The sequence below is a fragment of the Filicampus tigris genome, chromosome 10, assembly GCF_054856515.1.
Source record: "Filicampus tigris isolate MCC_2025a chromosome 10, RoL_Ftig_1.0, whole genome shotgun sequence".
NCBI classification, from domain to species: domain Eukaryota; kingdom Metazoa; phylum Chordata; class Actinopteri; order Syngnathiformes; family Syngnathidae; genus Filicampus; species Filicampus tigris.
In genome coordinates, this window is record NC_141226.1 from 21,200,925 (window position 1) to 21,220,850 (window position 19,926).

At 42.0% G+C, this 19,926-nt stretch overlaps 1 protein-coding gene and 2 long non-coding RNA genes across 7 annotated transcripts in view; 1 reads left to right on the forward strand and 2 right to left on the reverse strand.

Moving 5' to 3' along the window:
- Positions 1 to 10,262, reverse strand: part of LOC147141278 (uncharacterized) — a 25,527-nt gene extending 15,265 nt beyond the window's left edge. Inside the window, exons 1-3 of one of the 3 annotated variants that reach the window (XR_015088463.1) lie at positions 9,854 to 10,262; positions 9,531 to 9,680; positions 6,468 to 6,517 (exon numbers count right to left, since the gene is read on the reverse strand). This is a non-coding gene — a long non-coding RNA (uncharacterized LOC147141278). Of the gene's footprint in view, positions 1 to 6,467; positions 6,518 to 9,364; positions 9,681 to 9,853 lie in introns of those variants that run through there. The other 2 variants (XR_015088462.1, XR_015088461.1) reach the window with 2 other exon arrangements.
- A 1,471-nt stretch (positions 10,263 to 11,733) lies between these two features.
- On the forward strand, positions 11,734 to 19,178 carry map6d1 (MAP6 domain containing 1). Of its 3 annotated transcripts, none has more exons than XM_086044121.1 (3): positions 11,734 to 12,523; positions 13,343 to 13,625; positions 18,750 to 19,178. In XM_086044121.1, exons 1-3 carry the CDS (start codon positions 12,117 to 12,119, stop codon positions 18,819 to 18,821), a joined length of 762 nt encoding a protein of 253 aa, XP_085900247.1. In that variant the 5' UTR covers positions 11,734 to 12,116; the 3' UTR covers positions 18,822 to 19,178. The 3 variants fall into 3 exon arrangements, with proteins under 3 accessions (XP_085900247.1, XP_085900246.1, XP_085900248.1); XM_086044120.1 differs by having other exon boundaries at positions 11,735 to 12,523; positions 18,747 to 19,178; XM_086044122.1 differs by having other exon boundaries at positions 11,735 to 12,523; positions 13,343 to 13,620.
- Positions 13,335 to 19,057, reverse strand: LOC147141280 (uncharacterized). Its single transcript, XR_015088511.1, has 5 exons — positions 18,724 to 19,057; positions 16,558 to 16,700; positions 16,345 to 16,479; positions 14,382 to 14,423; positions 13,335 to 13,643 (listed from the first exon to the last, which is right to left on the reverse strand). It is a non-coding gene; the product is annotated as an uncharacterized LOC147141280 (long non-coding RNA).
- Positions 19,179 to 19,926: the final 748 nt, after the last annotated feature.

Consider the following 19,926-nt stretch of genomic DNA (forward strand, 5'->3'; position numbering starts at 1 on the left):
GGCATTCACATAATGCACATTCGCCGTTAGCTAGCTAACTCGCCAGTTCATCAGTTTGTCTGTTACTCAATTGTTTCGGATTTAATAAAGGTCAGCCAATCACAATGGGACATCAAGCTATTGTCAAATGTATCAAGGAAAAAAAAATTGGGTCCGGATTGAAAACAGGTCCAGCCCGTTTTTGTAAAATACTGTAAGCTAGTAAGGTTCTCACTTGATCATCGCCTGTGTTTCTTGGCAATGTTTTATTTTTTTTATTTTTTTTTATTAGCATTTTATTTTAATACATGTGAGTTGTCCAACTACCATGAATTCACGTGTGCAGCATGTTGATGCAATACATCAGGTATTTTAAGAGGTTTTGGTACAAGGGTTGAATCAAATTTTGTGTCTTGGAATGAAAACGTTTTTCCACTGAAATATTTTGAATCTCTGCTACCAGCACAAAAGGAGACACGAGGGAAGGGAAGTTTGGTGGGGCTACGACTTTAAAGCAACACCGCGTCCTGTCAGTTTTTGTTGATTATAGTGGCGCCGTGTGGACAAAAGCGGTAGTGTTTTGACGAAAGTCAACCACGTTTCCCTTGAGCGCCAGCGCGTAGCGTCGTGAAATCCTGAGCTGGACTGAATTACATTTCTATTTCCAGCGGTTGTGTGAAAGATGAATAGCGATGAGGTAATACATCTAATTACTTTTGTTTTTTTTGTTTGTTTTGGGGCTTCTGCCATGACACCAGTAATAGCGCGTAGACGTTCGAATCGACTTCCTTATTATAGCGAAAGGAGGAAGTGACGTATGCCATAAAGCAATTCAGGACATTTGTATTTTTGGGGTGTGCCAGGGTTACTCCCTCCCTCCTCAAAGTTGCTTAGTGCCTAAAAACGATACAACCCCCCCCCCCCCCATTCGACTCATTGTAAGTCAATGTTTCATCAACAGAGTTGTGAAAAAAATGTATTAAGGTTGAATACTTGCCCAGTGTTGCTTTAACATAGTCCATCGTTCACCTCCCACTGCCACAATAAGGAAGGAATGCAATTAAAGTAGAGTGTGTGAAATGCCAGGCAATGTTGTTGGAGTAGTCCCAAACTTCATATAAGGCATGATCAACATGGGCGGGTGGGGAAGCGGGGGGAGATCAAACGGTTGCCACGTTGGATGGGTGTAGTGGAAAGTTTAGGCATGATGGCAGACGGTAACAGTGGATCTCATATCAGATTGCACCGACTTTTTTTTTTTTTTTTTTTTTAAATCTCATGGAGACTGTGTACGTGCAAGTGTGTCAGTGAGACAGCATGAAAAGACGGGGGTGGGGCGGGCGGCGGGGCGGTTGTCGAGGGGAGTTCACCAAAGATCTATGTTAGATGTTAACGCGGTAATAAAATCCATGGCTCGGCCCGCATGTTGCTCCAGCTCTGTGCTGAGAGATTGACAGTAGACATGACACTCCACTGTGGATAAACCTCTTCCACGTAAAGACGCCATATACATTCGAGACAACATTTCTTCATATTTTGAACTATTTTTGGTGATGTGACGAATGAAAGTAGTTTGTCATTCGACTGAAAAATCGTGCAGCGCATATATAGTAATCCCCGTCCATCGCAAAATTTACGGTACATTCCAAATCACCCGTTATAGGTGAAATTACACCATGAAAAGACCATATGAAAAAATATATATATACAGTATATCTGAAGCCTTAAAATACCTCTTCCACATGCTGTAATTGCGTTAAAGCTTATCAAATACACATTGCGAACATATTTCAACACAAATACATTTGATGTGTTTAACAGAAAAAAAAGAAAAAAAACATCGGTATAGTAGGATCACAGTAGGTGAACCATGATAGAGCGGGTGATCACTGTACGTTCGCGACTGGAAAAAGGAAGGACAATACAGCAGATATAAAAAGTCTACACACCCTTGTTCAATTGCCAGGTTTTGGGATGTTAAAAAAAAACGAGACCAAGATCAATCACCTCAAAAGTTTTGCAACCATCAACGTGACCATTAACGTGCCTGTAGTTCACCCCAAATAAAGTTCAGAAGTTCTGGTAGGCTTTTCCTAACTTCTTGTTTTGCTTTCAAGCAGACGCCTGAAGGTTTTGCGCTAACAATGACTGGTAGGCCTATTTGCAACATTCGCCCCATTCCCTCATGTTTGGCAAATTTACTTTCTCCCATTTAACAAGACCCTGAATGTGATGGGAAAATTCTGAACACATCCACATCAGACATATTGATATCCACTGTAAGCTAATTATAAAAAGAGGGTGGGGTTAAAACCAGTCACATGGTAGTTGGAGTGTACAAGATGAAGACATTTGTGCCAACTTTGCATTTGAAAAGATAATGGCTGACCTGTTTTATGAATCTTAGCCGTGATTGGTCGTTGTGAGCAGTTGTGATGTCGTTTTCAGTCGACAGAAGACAAAATGGCCGCCCCCAGAGATGGCTAAAAACGGGCGGATTAACACTTATTCCACAAACACAATATTTATCAGAATGCCCTGTTTCAACTAGTGGGCTTGCATAAAACATATTCTTGAAAAAAATATGTTTGCGTTGACTTCCGTTTTAACTATTAGTCCAAGTGTCATTCCTACATGTAACAGTGTCCGATGATCAAACTGAGATTACGCGGCTTTACTGTCATCTCTCAGCGGTCTTAACATTAAAGCCAAACAGCAGCTAGTTGGACTGCAGTGAAAAGAGCCGCCCCAAACAATGTCATAAACACCTCGGCTCCAGTTATTAATGCTGAAGCTAGCTAGAAGCTGGCAGCTGCTACCCACGTACGCTGCTCCACATAAAAAAAGGGAAGGCATAATCACAATAGTGCGACTCCAAGATCTGTCCAGTTAGGAAGCCGTAAGCATCGCGAATCATTTTCACAGACAACAGGTGGAAAGGAAGGAGATTCCTGCCTACCTCTTTTTTTTTCGCCACGAGCGCTAACATGAGACGGTAGCCGCAGCCCACATTCATTTCTTCGATAGTGCAGCTTCTCCAGTGTCCATATGAGACTTGGAAAAAAAGTTGACCATGTCCGCCAGCACAATGTCAAAGAGTGTGGAAGCGATACCAGGAGACACGTCCGTACACCAGACGGACGCTAACAACCCAAAAGCAGGACCGCTAACACTGCCAGAGCGCTACATATTGAACTCCAGCAGGCCACTTGTGGTTGCTTCCGGCCCGGCTGTCAGTAACAGACTCTGTGAGGTCGGCATGAGGGCGCAGATCGGGGCCTGTGCTCACGATCTGCCACTGTGCAACCCGATTGGCATTTGCCAGAGAACACCACGAGTGTCAGTGTCAGCACTGGTGCATTGTGGTCACAGAGGAGAGCCAGATAAACCGAGGGCCTGATTTACAAAGTACTAAGATCCCAAATAGCCGGCGCTAAATTTTGTGTGGTTGGCAACAGGTGTAAAAATGGCTGCAAAAGTAAACAGTACATATGAGAGAAGAGTTATCAAAATTAGCGCAATTAGAGCCATTTTATTCCTCCGTTTTGTGAGAGTTTCGGTCACCATGGAACATTTGGGGGAGCACCTGCATGTGTAAAATGAAGTTTGAAGGGATGAAATTGGAAGTGTTAGCGGAAGAGGCAAACAAACATGACTAAATTGATTGATTCAATTATTCTTGGTGTAGCATGACACCTTCTTGTGATCTTGTGAAATCCAAGGCTGAATAGATGAGATGTCGCAGTAATTTTTGCCTTTTTTTTTTTTTTTACCTGACCCGGCCTGCTGTCTGAAGTTGAGCCGTGATTGGTCGTTACCTAAGCCCTGGGTAATTGTGATGTCGTTTTCAGTCGACAGAAATAACAAAATGGCCGCCCCCCAGAGCTGGCTAAAAACGAGTGGATTTTGCTGCTTAACTCATATTCCACAAACATAATATTAATCAGAATGCCGTGTTTCAACTTGTGGGAACATATTCTTGAAAAAAATATTTTTGGGTTGATTTCCCACTTTAAGGTCAAAATGCAGGTTTTAACACCAAGACCTGAAAAAAACAAAGAAGAGAGCTCCTTTTCAGAAAGCTTCAAAACCTCCAGAGGAATTTTATGAAAGCACACGGTGACAAAAGGAGGGAAAAATCTCAGAGAGGCTAAATTGTTGTTGGTGCGTTGTAATACTCTTGATCAAACGCACGGTAGTCAAGAGACCTACATAGACGTGGTTACAACAGCTGGCTGTGTGATCTTTGGCTAATAAACGCTGCTTACATCGCCCGCATGACATTTAGGAACCGAAGAAGAAGTGGCGGGCCAAAGAAATCAGAACGGGGAGCAAGATATTTTACACCATTTGTACACATGCGCAGGTAAGCCTTCTGCCTGGTAGTGACGCATCACGCACGCTGTGTGCCGATTAGCCATTGCGTCATGAGCCTCGGGGAGCGCGACTCGAACGCTGACCGCAGCGAGACGATGTGCGGCGGGGGGTGGGGGGGGGGTGGGTTGTTCGGTGCGGGGTGGCGGGGGGGAGTCATTACATCAGATCTTAAAGAAGGAGCTGTGATTGTGTGGCAGGCAGCAACAGGCTTGCGCGTGTCAGAGAGGGAGTGAGAGATCACACGTTGACACACACAATCTTGGCACGCACACGCATAGGTCAGGTGGAGGCTCGCGTTTGATGTGGCCACACAAACATCCACGGGCTGCAGCTGGCCCAGCTAGTAACGGTGACCATTGTTACGTAAAAAAAAAAATAAAAAAATGCCGTGTTATGATTTAGAGGAGATGAGGAGGAAAACACTTTTGTTACTGTGGTATTTCTGTTCACTATACACAGAGGTGGCAAAAGTAGTCACACTCTGTACTTGGGTAAAAGTACAGGAAGTAAAAAAAAAGGGACTTCGGGAAAAGTACAAGCATTAATTTAAAGCGGCAAGTCAACCCAAACATATTTTTTTCAAGAATATGTTCCCAGCAGGCCCACTAGTTGAAACAAGGCATTCTGATTGATTTGCGTTTGTGGAATATAAGTTAAGCAGCAAAATGCACTTGTTTTTAGCCTGAGAATGACATCACAACTGCTCACAACGACCAATCACGGCTGACCTGTTTTCTGAATCTGAGTCGTGATTGGTCGTTGTGAGCAGTTGTGATGTCATTTTCAGTCGACAGAAGTGACAAAATGGACGCCCCCAGAGATGGCTAAAAACAAGTGGATTAACACTCATTCCACAAACGCAATATTTATCAGAATGCTCTGTTTCAACTAGCAGGCCTGCATACAACATATTCTTGAAAAAAATATGTTTGCGTTGACTTCGGTGCTGAAGCAAAAGTAAGAAAATACGGACTCTGAAATGTACTAGATTACAAAAGCTCAAATGCTTTTCTATTGTCAGTTATAACTCCTTTGATAACTTGGCACAACGAAAAAATGTGGAACGATTCAGTTCGATTCGATGCACTCGCATCTTTTAAATCAAAAATCGATTTTCCGGTGCAAACCGGTTTGCGTTATACCACCGAAAAGCTAACTATGACCCCAAAAAAGAAAAAAACCCAAACATTATTATAACCCTGGTTGAAACACAGCGTACTCTAGTCACTCATTTACGCTAGCATAGCAACAAAGTCAAAAATACAGTAAATACTTGTCTGAAAAATACTTCTAGGCCATAAATGAATCAATGATTAAGCGTAGGCAGTAGCTCTGTACACTCAAAATGCAGTATGACGGTACAATCATAAAGCAAGGGCTTCCTATAATATGAAAGCCACCAAGGTTAATGTGTCATTTCATTTTAACAGCCGCAGACAAGTCCATGCATGAATGCATGAGGAGCCCGCTGAACTCTTTCACACCGCCACTGTCCAGATTATCCTAATAAAAACGACCTCTATTTCAGAGGGCAACAAAGATCTAATTTCTTACTTGCCTTCCTAAAATGTCTCGTGAATGTTTGCGCCCATCATGCACACGCATGCATTCGCCTTCCTCTGCCTTCTCCCTGCCAAGTCATATCGCCCCCCCCCCACGGTGACACTAATTTATTGCGTCGTCTTCTTCAACCCAACGGTCTCTCCAGATTTACGGCCTTGACAAGCGAGACTAGCCGTGAAATACATGCGAGCGGGGCCCGGCGCTTGTCCAACTTAGCGTGATGATATTTGAGTGCAGTTTAAGAGCTCCTCGTGTTTGCGAGACACGTGAGCACATCCTTACAGTCGGGTTCCCCATATAGCCGCCGATCCGGACGGGCTGGAGAAGGAGCCCGCGAACACGTGCCGGTGACAGCGGCGCGTGAGTTTACCGTTTGCCCTCTGAGACGGGAGCTCTCAGGAGATGAAAATAAAGGCCGGCTCTTTATTCTAATGAGCGGTGTGCTGTGATGATGCCTGCCGCAGTGTATTGCAGATGAGATGCTCCCATAAATCAGAGTCTGAGCCCACTCACGCCTCTGTTGTAGGTGAGTCGCACATATGAGGGTTCTCACTTGGATCCAATTGCACTTTGATAGCTTTGGTCCAGCTGGACTGCCCTAAAAAAAAAAAAAAAAACAGCCCTGGCATTTTGGCTAAGACCAGACTGCAAAGTCATTGTTTGTCATAGCATCGACAGTCGGGCTTTCGTGAAATAAAATAAGCTCGTTCCCAGAACCTTGCTCGACGCACTCAAAATACACGCAGGATCAAGTTTAAGTAAAAAGCAATTTTGCTGAGCTGAATTTACGAGATGATGCCATTTTATTTGCCGTTGCTTTGCTTATAGTGTGCCTCAATCTCATGCACTGATTTGCATTTCCTAGCTAAAAGCCAATCAGAGCCAACGCCATTTTGCATACAGTGATTAATGGCCGATTAATTCAAATCATAGCTAAAAAGCACAATGGCACAAAAATCTCTTCATTCTTCACGATTCTAAACGCTGCTCGGGAATCAGGTTTTTTTTCCTGCTAGTTTTACGAATGTGCTGATTTGATTTCATGAAACCACGATTGTGGATGCGATGATAAACACTGACTTCTCAGCCATGTTTTTTTTACTTTTAATGCTGTGAAAATAATGTCTATAATTGCCACTGACTGTAGGAATCAAACATTCAATTCTAAAGACGGATTTGTATGAACAAAAATTGTGCTCACACATAGCTGTGCCACTAATTGGTTCAATTTGCTGTCTATATTGGTAAATGGATACATGGGCAGCTCTCTTGGGGGAAAATCTGCGATGTACTGGTGATGTAAAAAATTCTACACATACCTGTTCAAATATGAGCAATTCCAAATACGAGTCAGTATTAGCACAAAACCTTTGGGCATCTGCATGCTAGAAAGCACAACAATGTCAGGGAAAGCCTACTGGAACAGCTGAACTTCATTTCAGGTTAATTAACCAGAGGCACTTTAAATGGTGTCAGGTGCGCCGATTCACATTCAAAGGGAGTTTGAAAGTGACTGGTTAACTCTGAGCACAACAACTTCTCTAGTTCCAAGAGGGTGTGTACACTTGTGCAACCATACTTTTCACTTTTTTTCAATGACTTGTACAAGTTATATGTTACATGGATGGTGGCAAAAGTTCTGAAATGATTTCTATCTTTATACCACCAAAAAATTGCATTTCAGCAGGGGTGTGTAGAATTTTTAGAGCCAATGTCGAGAGATCATGTAAAAAAAAATGTTGATAGGTTTACGGCACCACATGCTTCAAACACCTTTCGCATTATTACACTTATTAAAGCACTTCTTAAACACATTGTAATTGAACACAGAAAAAAAAAAAACTCCAAGCATAAAATGTATAGCTAATACTTGTCTGTGTGTTGGATCTGTGCCTTTAAGAGGCGGGGCCTAGTGGGGTGGCGTGCCCTGTGGCCAACTCCCGCGCGAGTGTGCTCATTGTGTTTCATTGTTCTCCCATATTTGAGTACATTTCTGTGATTGATCAAAATGATGAATTCGTGCATTTTATTGCTTTCTATACATTTTAATGCAACGGAAGAAACGCTTTGAAAATTCTGCACTCCTGTTTCCAAAGCAAAATATCGTATTGAGCGCGATGATGCCCGGAGGTGTTGCGACATAAGCGAAGGTCTGCGTAGCTGTAGCTCAATTTAGCTGACATGGTGTTACCCTTCTTCAGCCAGCAAACATTTGACACTGATGCAATATAGCACCTCTGCTGGATTTAGCCAAGTAGTGCACTCAGCTGATCCTAAATTGCATCCGCGACACTTCAGCAATCAATCCCACACTTACAAAGTGACAGCCAATGACCATGAAATGAAAATTTGCAGCCGTCATCTGCTGCACTCTGCGCAGGATTGTGAGTCGATGCGCGTGCATGCGTTAGCCGTCGCATTCCAACGTGTTTGTGGAATGTACCACTGCACCTGTGCGGTGGGAGAAAACCTGCCGCAAAGTTTCATGGAAATTGGTTGTGTGTTTTTTTTTTTTTTTGCATAATCCCGCTAAGGCGCTGGTTTACAAGCAGTCTATATGTCGTACAGAAAGTAGACATCATAGGAGCTAGCGAATCCCCCCTTTTGTTTTCACCACAGCGCATGCAGAAACAAAATACATGTCACCACTAAAATAAAATCACGGACCACCACAGCTCTCTATGTTTGCGTGGTGGTATGACAGGCGAATAACAAAGGAGCGTACAACGCAGTATGAAGGCATGGTGGGCATTCTAGTAAGGAAAAACGTCATTTTAAATGCATCCATCGACTGTTCGTCGTTACGACGGGGCGAACGTTTTAGCACATATGCGTAACAATTGAATAATTTGATCTTTGAATAAAATGAAATTCAGATTTTTATGAGTCACAATCCACCAATCAACTGGATGGAAGCGCAAAGTGGGGTGTTTAGGGTCAGTGAGGACTAAGCGATAGCATCGACCACCACTCCCCTGTCATCAAGTCAAATCAACAGCCATTCTATTTTGCTCTAATTGCATGCTAAATTCAGCTGGCGGAACTCTTCATGTTTCAAAATGTGTTTTTGGAGCTTGTTTTTTGCAGCGCTGTAACGTGGCTACAGTTAATTTTTAAGGAAACACTGACACCTTGTGGCCGTTGTTGAACACTTGCTGTGTCTCTTACCTTATTGTCCGGTATAAAAAAAAATAAAAACGTTATTTTCTGACTGAAAATATGTTAGGATTTTTTTTTTTACTCCGATAAATTATTTATTTTCCTGTACTGTATTACTATTATTAATGTCATGTTGATTAATGACTACATTTGTACAAAGATAAAAAGGCAAACATTATATAATTCCTCATTCCATTCACCCATTGATGAATATCCTATCCATACCACTTATCCTCATTAGGATTGCAGGTGAGAAATGTGGAAGAAAAGAAAAGAAACAAGGGGGTGGGAAGAAGGAAATATAATTCAAAAAAGGATTGCAGGTGAGCCGGATTTCATCCAAGACAACTTTAGACAAGAGGCACTTGTTGAACTGGAACTGAGTTTGTCATTCTCAATCCAACATTAATGCTTACTTTGTACACTAAATGAAATGACTTTAAAGTACTGACCAAGCACAAGAATGGAGTCATTTTTCTGGATGTGATATCGCAGAGATGCTGGAACTTGGAGAAGCCGCCCTGCCAATCGTAACATTCCTCGATCCACTTTGTACCTTTCATCCAAACGGTCCACATCTTCTGGCAAGTGAGCCATATTTCCTGTGACAAATACATGTAGCTATTATTTTCACAACACATAGTTCAACTGTTCCAGAAAGTTCTTGCACACAAGCTTCTAATGTAGTGTTCCCAAACCTTAATAATAAAAACTGCAGTTTAACATATTCAGAGATTGTAAGTATATATCATATGTACATACAACAGAAACATACCCCAAGCTGAGCCCCAACACGTGTCAACACTGCGCCACGTGACATCGTGTTTTGTGCGCATGCTATCACTCGATGTCACATTAGAAGTCGCATTTTGGTTTTGTAACGTGAACGACTACATAGATACATGTACTGTTGCTGTATCTGAGTGTTACTTCGTGAGTAGATAGCACCTAGTCTCCGCTGCTTCTCTTCATCCAAGTGTCCGCACTACAAGTATCGATTCTAGCCGGATTCGCGGGGGCTTATGGGAAATGTAGGCTCGTGAGCAGAACCCAGAGTGGTTTGGTTAGTGGTGGGAACGCTTTAAAAATAAATAAAATATTTTTGATAAGGTCTTGTGCGAAGAGTTAGTTTTTTTCCCGAGCCTGGCCCTGTACACTTGTCTTGCGTGGGTGAAACGTTGCACCCTCTCGCTACCGTCGTGTTGCTTTCAATAACACTCGTTAAAACGAATACTACCTGTCAAATTCATTTTGTTAGTTGTGATAAGAATAAAGAATAAAATAATTCGCTCATTGTCATGTCTTGGGCGCGTTTTAGTAGACCAGCGGTTCTCCAACTTTTACAGCAAGTAAGTACCATGTAAAAAACACTTAAATATCCAAGTATACTACCTTCATGACCAACATTATATGTGTAGCATAAGCCAAACAATGCAACATTATACACAGCTTGAGCATGATCACTGCACTCAAATTACGTATACAATATTTTTTTTTAAAAACACATTCAATTCAAATGTATTGCGCTAGGGCTGCAGCTATCAAATATATTTGGAATCAAGTATTATTATTATCCATTAATCAGACAGAAAAAAATGATTTTGTATTATGAAACAAGAGTACCAATACAACATGTGAGGTGAAGATTTTTTTGCCAACTTAAAAGATTAAATGCAAATGTTCTGAACTTAAACGTTAAATAAAACTGAACTGTACTTTGGCAATGATTATTTAATGTACCACTAGAGGGAGCATGAGAATCATTAGAACGTACATAATAAAATATCAAGAGAAATGAGACAATACAATGCTGATATTAATGTAACGTGTTTACTATTGCTTTAGCAGGGACATGTTCCATCTTACGTACTGTACATATTCAGGTTACGTTGCCGCCGTAGGTGCGTAACTGTCATAAACGAAGGATCCTTTTTACTGTACTGTGTGGTAGTACAATTTCTCTCCATCAGATGGCAATGTCAAACAACAAAAGTTTTACTTGGTGGTTTGACATTTACGTTAATACTGTATCTGTGCCATAAATAATATTACAATAATACTTAGTATGTATTATTAATAATAATACTTGCTGGGAGCTTAGGATAATTTAGAGTCTTCAATAAATTCTGCATTTATTTATTTTGTTTTTACAGTATTTTACACAGAACAGTTGTTGCATAATTATATGTTTCTATTGCATTGCAAACACCGAATGAAAGTCCTTGCCGACCAAGATATTTTCCTGCCATTAGGTAGTTTTAGTGTTTAAAAGCATTTCACTTACTTCAATCAAGCCTTTTTTTCCTTTAAAAAATGTGTTACTGAGATTGTAGTACTGGATATGAGTACGTTTATCTTAACATAAATAATTATATAGCTGGTGTATATAAATACAGTATATTTAAGACATCAGTGTTTTTAGGCAACATGTTTTGAGAAATCGTTTTCTGGGTAATTTTGCTTAAATGGTAACATAGTCTACTATAAGTAATACAGTCTTCATTTGATTTCTCCCCTATTTACTTGCCAAGTAAAATGTCATTCTTCTATTGGCAGATCAATTTGCTTAAATTCTTCATTTTGTTACTTTTTTCTTCTTATTATTTTTTTGTGGTACGTGCCGTATATTTTCTGCTCTGCATGCTTGGTCGACGCCGCATCACAATTATGTAACGTGAGGAGATGCAGAAGATCATTTCAGGTGCAAGACTGATTTACCACTGAGTCTTCTCCAAGGCTGGAATGGGACACGTGAACACGAAATTCCTCAATTTGAATGTCGGATTTGGAATGAGGAGGATATTTTTTTTGCACGGATCCATCTGCAGAGTGGAGGCACTATATGAGAGCACGTCAGAGGAGCACTTGATCCCTGCTGTCACATGGACCCTCTCAGAACCCCACCAGCGGACCGAGAAGGAGCAACACTCTCATTTTGAATGCTGTGTCTTTTTCCCCCCCCCCCTCATTTGTGTTTTTGTTTTGTTTTTGCTCTATCCCTGCACACGTGAAAAGGAGTTGGGCAATTAAGAGCGGCTATGGCTTGGCCGTGCATCAACAGAGTGTGCTGCCTGGCTCGGTTCTGGAACCAATTCGACAAATCGGACCTCTCCGTGCCGCTCACCATCCAGAACTACTCGGACATCTCCGAGCGTGAGGTGCGATCCGTCACCAAGCAAGTATCCTGCCCCGCCTTGGTCCCCGGACCGCGAGATGCCGGCGGCTCCCCGACCCGAGGCTCATTCAGGGCGCGAAGGGAGCCCAGCTACAAGCCCCGGGAGGACTACCAACCCCCGGGTGTGCCTTTCCCCAGCGTCACGCAGTACAAGCAGGACTATAAACCCTGGCCCATTCCCAAGAAGGACCACTACCCTTGGATCAGTAACGGGGGCAGCCCGGGGAATAGGTTGGAGGTGAAAGAGGAGGACAGGGGGCGCTCCTGCAGGTAGCGCACAACTCTCACGTCCCAAGACACTTTACATGATGACTGACGTTGGGGTCGTTACATTTTGTCGAGAATTGGACGACATTGGAGTCTCTTGCGCCGATCCAGAGAACATGAGCCGTGAAGCCATATCACAGAAATAGCAAAGTTGAAGCTGCTGGGTGGACCGACTGTTAAATTTGCTCCAGTTTCACTCCTGGTTCATGTAAAAGCTTTTACTTTTGTCTAGATTGTGTACCTGAGTAGAAGTACCTGAGTTAAATTTGCCTGTAAGCAGGGGCGGAGCTACATGGTGGCCAGGGGTGGCAATATTCTTTGATCCCTTGATACTTTGCCACAAGACATTTATGTTAATGAATATGCTTATAATTCATTTGCATGCAAAGTGTAAAATAATCTGTCTTCAGTAACTAGTAACATTTGATTCTTACCGTCAATATCACACTAAATATATTACTTTCACACCAGAGCAGGCAAGCGACATGGCAGAGAAGTCATTGTTTATCATACCATCCACAGTCACGGTTTCCTCAAATAAAATGGCACACTCATAATACCAGCAGGAACAAACCTAAGTAAAGTCATTGTGCTTTTTAGATACGATTTGAATGAATGAGATTGATCACAGGATGCAAAATGGCATCAAGTTGGAGGGATGAATCAACCGTTCTAAATAGCAGTGCTAGCACAAACCCTTCAGGATTGATATAAAAAGCAACAAAACAAAGAGGGCAGGAAAAGCCGACTAGAACAGCTTTATTGGGGTGGGGGGGGGGGAAGGGGGGTGAATCACCTTTTGATATGTCACTCTCCCCTCAGACAAGAGTGCAGGCCATGGGTGAAAAGCAGCAGGAAACAACAACCTGCAGAATCCCCCCACGTCCCACCTGAGACCAGCTACCAGGCCGCCTACAGCGGTGAAGCCCACCGGTCTATCGGGCCGCACCAGGGGGGCATCGCCTCTGCTAGCGCCAACATACAGCCCGTCTCGGTCCCCCGGCCCGTCCTCGGCGCGGTGCAAGCCGAACCCTCTTACAACCCTCTCGCCCTGCACGACATCCAGCATGACAAGGCCGAGCTCAGCGCATCAACAAAGGGTCAGGTGAGCATACTCGGGAACCTGGGAAAAAAAAAAAAAGTTAAAGAAAAAAAAAAAAAAAAGGAGGGGGACAGTCAGTGGTCACCTTGTGTGTTTTTCTTTTTTTTTTTTTAATTAGAGAATGTTTTGCCAGTATATGGAGTAGGATGAGGGAGGACCCAACAAATTCTTATTCCTTGAGTATTTTGACAAAAGTATGTCACTGCCCTTTTGTTAAGATGCCCCGTAACTATAGATGCAACGATTAATCGAAAATCGAGTCGCCCCAATTAATCGGTTAATGGAATCGATTAATCGAAAAATCGAGTTGATTCAATTCATCTAGAAAGTGATGTCTTGAAACGTTCTTTCATTCCAGATGCATAGCGCATTTTGAATGTGTAGATCAAATGATGCTTTTGCGAACGCTCATCCTGCTAAAAGTCATCTTGACTTGTCTCCCAAGCGGCAACCCGCTGTTGGGGCACCCCAGAGTAGTGATGCGGCAGCATGTGTCTCAAAGTGACCCAGCTCTTCAAAACAGGCCACATTAGGTAACACAATTTGGTTGACCTCAATAGCGCACGCTTTGAGACAAGATTCTCTAACATTTAAGAGAACTCAACGTACAACACAGCACAGTTGTGGATATAAATATTTGCATGAGTCCACCTGGCTGCTGAGGGCAATGGTATTGTCCAATTACATGCGAATCTATCATTTGAAAAATACAATATAACATATATCCAAAATGTATTTTGGGGTGAATATTCAACATACCTTTTTGCATGAAAAACGCTGGTAAATAGAGAAAAAAAAATCCTGGAAAAACAGGGGAAAAAAAAAAAAAAATATTTGAAAAGGTAGCGGGAATCAGCAGTAATGCAAATTTGCGTGTGCACTTGTACCGGGTCTTATTCTAGTCAGGCCGAGGCTACAACGTGAGTAGGCCTAATATATTTTTTGGGGGAGATTTGGAATGATATGCAGGACACACATAGATAGTACTTCAATAAAATAAAAATTCTGAGTTAGTTGAATACCGTGAAGAAATGCACAAAATGAGTTTTTGCCCTTTATGTTGGTTTCAGTTTTGTGCCGTCCTTGAATGTATTTTTACTTTTTTTTTTTTTCAAATGCGGTTATTTTGTTGTTTGCGTCAAACCTTTCGTTTATGGGTTAGGATAGTGCATCTTATACATGCAGTGAAAAATGTATTAGGAAAAATGAAATATATAGAGAGCACGTAACTTTGCGCATATGTGGGCCCCATCTAGGATTTAAATTGCCCGTCCTTGCAATATAAAATGTGTGAAAACAGCATATACTGTCCTTCCTGACAACGTGGAAGGCTTCAAATAATACATTCCGACCTGGTTTTGAGCTGCCTGCTATAATGAGAAAGCCCCAAAGAAGCAGATGTGTGCGCTCAAATTGAAATTTGAACACCAGACAAAGCTGAAATAATGGATAAGACGGTGACAGGATTTGTGCGGCAAGCTGGCGACTCATTAGTGCATGGACATTGTTCCAGATTAGATTGGGATAAAACTGCCACCCTCCCTCCCTGGCTGGCTGGCTGGCTGGCTGCTGTCACATTGCTCCATTGTTTATGGCAACGCAAAATTGTGAAGAATCTTTTTACATTTCATTAGCCTAATAGCATCATTTCCCAAGTCGTTTTTTGGGGGAAAACAAGAACAAAACAGAACAAATTCAACAAACAGGAGGCCGGTTGTCTCGATTACATTTTTTGTGGATTCCTAGCATGGTGGGTGGATGTCTGAGAATGTACAGACATAAAGAAAAAACAAATACATAGTGTACGTTTTGTTTTTTGTTTTTTACTGTCTATTGTGACAGTAAATTCAAAATGACTTAGGACAACGATTTTGAAAGTGTGGTACTAGTACAACTACAAAGTAGTGGTAAGAATCACTAAAATAGCCTACCACTGCTAGTTGTAGCATGTTGCAAAATATAACATTTTCAGTTACTGGACAAACTGTTAAAAAAAAAAAAAAAAAAACTACAATACATTCATACCCAAGCTGCTATGACCATCAGGCAGTCAACAGACTGGCTAACCTAAACTAGCAACAGCAAACTACACTCTCATGTCACTCACCATGCTAGGCCCCGCCTTTTAAAAGCCACACACATTCAAAGTCATAAATACTATGGCGTAGAACTTAAGTATGGCATACCCAAGTGGACAAAAAAATAAAAAAATTAAAGTCCACCTCGCATGCACATTACATATTGGCATTGTCGTTTTATAATGCAAAACAGTTTTTAACCGGTCACCTAATTTATCAATGGGTTAATCAGTGGAGTACTCGATTCTGAAAATAATCGATAGCTACCCTGCCTCGTTTGGGCTGAACACTTTGATCGGTTATGATGGTGGTACTTGAGGAGCCATGTTTTTTTTTTTTTTAAGGTGGTACTCGGGGTAAAAAGTTTGACAGCTACTCGCATCGGCAATTATGCTATTAGGCTAACAAAATACGCAACGTACAAGATTGAAAAGTTTGACCCTCTGGCGGTCCGCATGATTCTCTCTGTGATGTTCAATCATATGTTAGTGCTGTGGCGGGGGGAGGCGGGGGTGGGGGGGGGGGTTGGGGGGGTTGACGGAATGGAAGCGTGGGAGGTCAACGGCAGGGCGCGCGCTCTATTAACGGGAGTGGCCCAGTTAGCGAGTGTAAGCGGCGGCGACGAGGCCGCATCCGTCACTCACTTCATCATCGGCAGAACGGTTGCGAGGTCAGCTCTCGCTGGCTCACAATCCGCGTTGGGAGTTTCGATGAGGTTCGTCCATGCCAATCGGGGTACGTACAGTCGCCACTCGCGCTGGAACAGAAAAGGGCCTCCCCTAAATTGTGTTACCGGCAGTAGATGACGATGACATTTAAATGGAGTCCCAAATGAGAGTCCGCGATTAAAATCTGACCTTGATGGTGAAAAAAACATTAGGCGGCCATGAATCATCAAAGCAATTTCTCCAAAACGTCTGTAAAATCCACTTCTATGCCTTTCTGTGACTCTTCCGGTCTCTGCGTTGTAACTTGCTGATGACAAGCAGAAATCTGCACTCTAAAAACAGTTGGGTTCAAAATGACACAATTTTGGGGTTAAAAATGGACCGATCCAATAATTGGGTCAACTTGACCCACTTTCTTGTGTTGTTTTGTTCAAAACAGCTCACTTTTTTTTTTTGTACAAAACTAGAAAGTTAGATAGGATATAGGCTCCACCTATAATCCGAATGACGAGAAGAACCCTTTTTTTTTTTTTTTTTTTTTTTTTTTTTTTAAACGGACGCTCTTCATAGAGTTGTCCCAAAAGTCAGTTTTCACTCACTGAAAATTGGTCATAACACAGACAAACATTGAATTATTCTTAAAAAAAAAAAAAAACTATCTCTGTGCGGTCATGGCCTTGCACTTTCCGTGCCAATCGACCCGAGTGCAACAACGCAATCCAAAGAGATTTGCGGATTCTCCGACTGCGTAATCCGCGTCAGGCATGAGCGAGACGAAACCAAATTGCAAATGAGCTCATTTAGGATGCGGTGACCAACAAGTCGGCTCCGTTTCCAACTGGCACTGACACATACTTACTTGTGAAGCGATTCGGAAAAAAAATAATAAATCGGAACGGTTGCGGGACAATGCAGCAATTCTTTTACGGTATATTTTTATCCATTGTCCCGCTTTCTTGGTCTATCTGCAGTCCTCATGCCAAACTCTAATTGTTCCTCTGGCTTGGACCTCTTGCCCTTTCCCACGCTGCCTGTGAACACACAAGAGCAGCCTGTGCCAATTTGGCAAAGGTAAAATAAGGCTTTGGGTTTGTGTACGCTCAACGGACAAAAAAAACCTTTTCATCAAAATATTCATCCATCAGACGTTGGGTGCATTTTCTTCATTTCATCAAGGCATGACGCCGCTACTTTTGTGGGAACAGTTTGGGGGAAATGAATGTTTTAACAGAATCCTACTGAGTGACTTCAAGATGGAGTATTCATCTTGTGTTCGAATGATTGGTTATACTGCCTCCCGGTGGCTAAAGCGGGCACATCAGGAGCAGCGCAATGGATAGGGTTGCAGTATTAAATCATGACGCGCAGTGTTTCGTTATTTACATTTTATTTTGAAACGTTATTACTTTGGTTTTATAAAGTACAAAATTATAGACTGATAGTTTAAAAGCATTTGCACTTATTTCAAAGGGGGAAATATGGCGTGAGATGCTAATACAAGCGTGGTCATGGGATGAATTGAACTCGTATCTCAAGGCACCACCGTACTAGTACTATTACACCAGAGGTACGCAGTGGCCTAAACTTTTTTTGTTTAATGTAGTTCGGTAAAAAATTTTTTAAGTACAATTCAGTTGTATTTAACTTAAGTTCGATACATTTGCATTTAACCTTTAAGAACCGCAGTAATTATGGGTCCAATTTTTGTCACTTGTGTGCAATCCGTTTGAATTGAATCACTCATCAAAAGTTTCGAATTTTACAATATTTCCCCCCAAAAAATGTAACTGCATAATGTTACTGGCCTTACAAAAATACTTTGTAGGGGTAAATTAAAAAAAAAAAAAAAAAAAAACATGTTTTGTTTTTGAAGAATTCGACCTACTCAGCTAGTATGTTAGTGTTGGTCATGACGGTGACCAAGTATTTTTTTTGAAGGTGTGAAACGTTTGAGCAGAGCAATAAGATCGAAGCAAGAGGAATGTGAAGCATTTGCTGAATGTATGAGGGAAAACGGGCTGCTGCATTGAAAGCACAAACGATGGAAGGATGTGTGGGAGGGGGTGACTACACACACACACACGCAACACTCACGCACACACTCTGCTTTTGATCATGCCTTGCCTCACCACCCACCCAAGGGCTTCCGGGACAGCGAGCCCACCGCGCCGCCAAAAAAACATGCTCTCTGATGCTCACAAAAAAAAAAAAGACTCGGCAGCAATGAAGTTTAAAAAAAAAAAAACAAAAAAAAAAAAAACTTTGACCCAATTTGACTACGACGGATTTGATCATTGCCAGAAGAAAGGAGAATACGGACGATTTCTGTTAGTAAAGGCAGCAAAACGGTCTCACTTTATGTCTCGTGTGTTCTCCAGCAGGAGCATCTGGTTAGGACCAAGTTGCCGCCAAACCCTTCTGCCGTTTTTCAAAGCGGACCACGAGCCTTTTAACGTCGGACGGAAGAATGTCTCGGGGAAATCTATGCAAGGGAACGTGTCAGGAGGGACCCCTGCAGAGCTAAGATAATGACATCACAAGGAACGCCCTCCCCCTTTAAAGTCCGCCGTCGCTTTGGAATTGAATATGCATGTGAGTGACGAGCTTGTTTTGTTTTTACAGCACAAGAAACCGAAACCGTGTGTGTTTCCCGCTTAAAAAGTGTGAACGCGCTTAATGTTGCTCGGGTTTTAGCTTAGCTATTGTGTTCCCTTGATTGGAAACTTGTTGCTGAAGTATGATTTTTGTAAATCGGCTGTTAAAATCTAAGTACGATCTTAATGGAATAAAAAAGGATTAGGTTCTTCTGAGCACTTTCCCTCCGATGTATTTGTTCCTGAGTATTGCTCATGGTAAAAATATGAATGATGATGCAATCAATGTAAACAGACTTACTAGAGCCATCCATCCATCCATTATATGAAACACTTACATGGGGGGGGGGGGAGTCTATACAACCCTGTTCAAATGCAAAGTTTCTGTGATATAAAAAAAAAAAAAAAAAAAAAGTGACCATAAGAAATCATGTCCAAACTTTTTCCATCTTGATGGTAAACTTTAAAGTGGAAGTCAACGCAAACATTTTTTTTTTTTCCAAGAATAGGTTCTATGCAAGCCCGCTAGTTGAAGCAGGGCATTCTGATGAATATTGTTTTTGTGGAATAAGTGTTAATCCACTCGTTTTTAGCCATCTCCGGAGGCGGCCATTTTGTCTTGTGTCGACTGAAAATGACATCACAACTGCTCACAAGGACCAATCACGGCTCGGATTCAGAAAACAGGTCAGCCGTGATTGGTCTTTGCCAGCAGTTGTGATGTCATTTTCAGTCGACAGAAGACAAAATGGCCGCCCCCAGAGAGGGCTAAAAACGAGTGCATTTTGCTGCTTAATTTATATTCCACAAACGCTAAATGAATCAGAATGCCGTGTTTCAACTTGTGGGCCTGCTGGGAACATATGCTTAAAATAAATATGTCTGGGTTGACTTCCGCGTTAAGCTGTCCAATTCAATTAAAAAAAAAAAAAAAAAAGTGTTTTGCATGAAGAGTACACACTGG

Bases quoted from the DNA above. Each gene is read 5' to 3' on its own strand.
- map6d1 (XM_086044120.1), top strand. From the start codon at position 12,117: ATGGCTTGGCCGTGCATCAACAGAGTGTGCTGCCTGGCTCGGTTCTGG. The intron at 12,524-13,342 runs GTAGCGCACAAC...CTCTCCCCTCAG, and splicing joins GACAGGGGGCGCTCCTGCAG to ACAAGAGTGCAGGCCATGGG. The intron at 13,626-18,746 runs GTGAGCATACTC...TGTGTTCTCCAG, and splicing joins GCGCATCAACAAAGGGTCAG to CAGGAGCATCTGGTTAGGAC.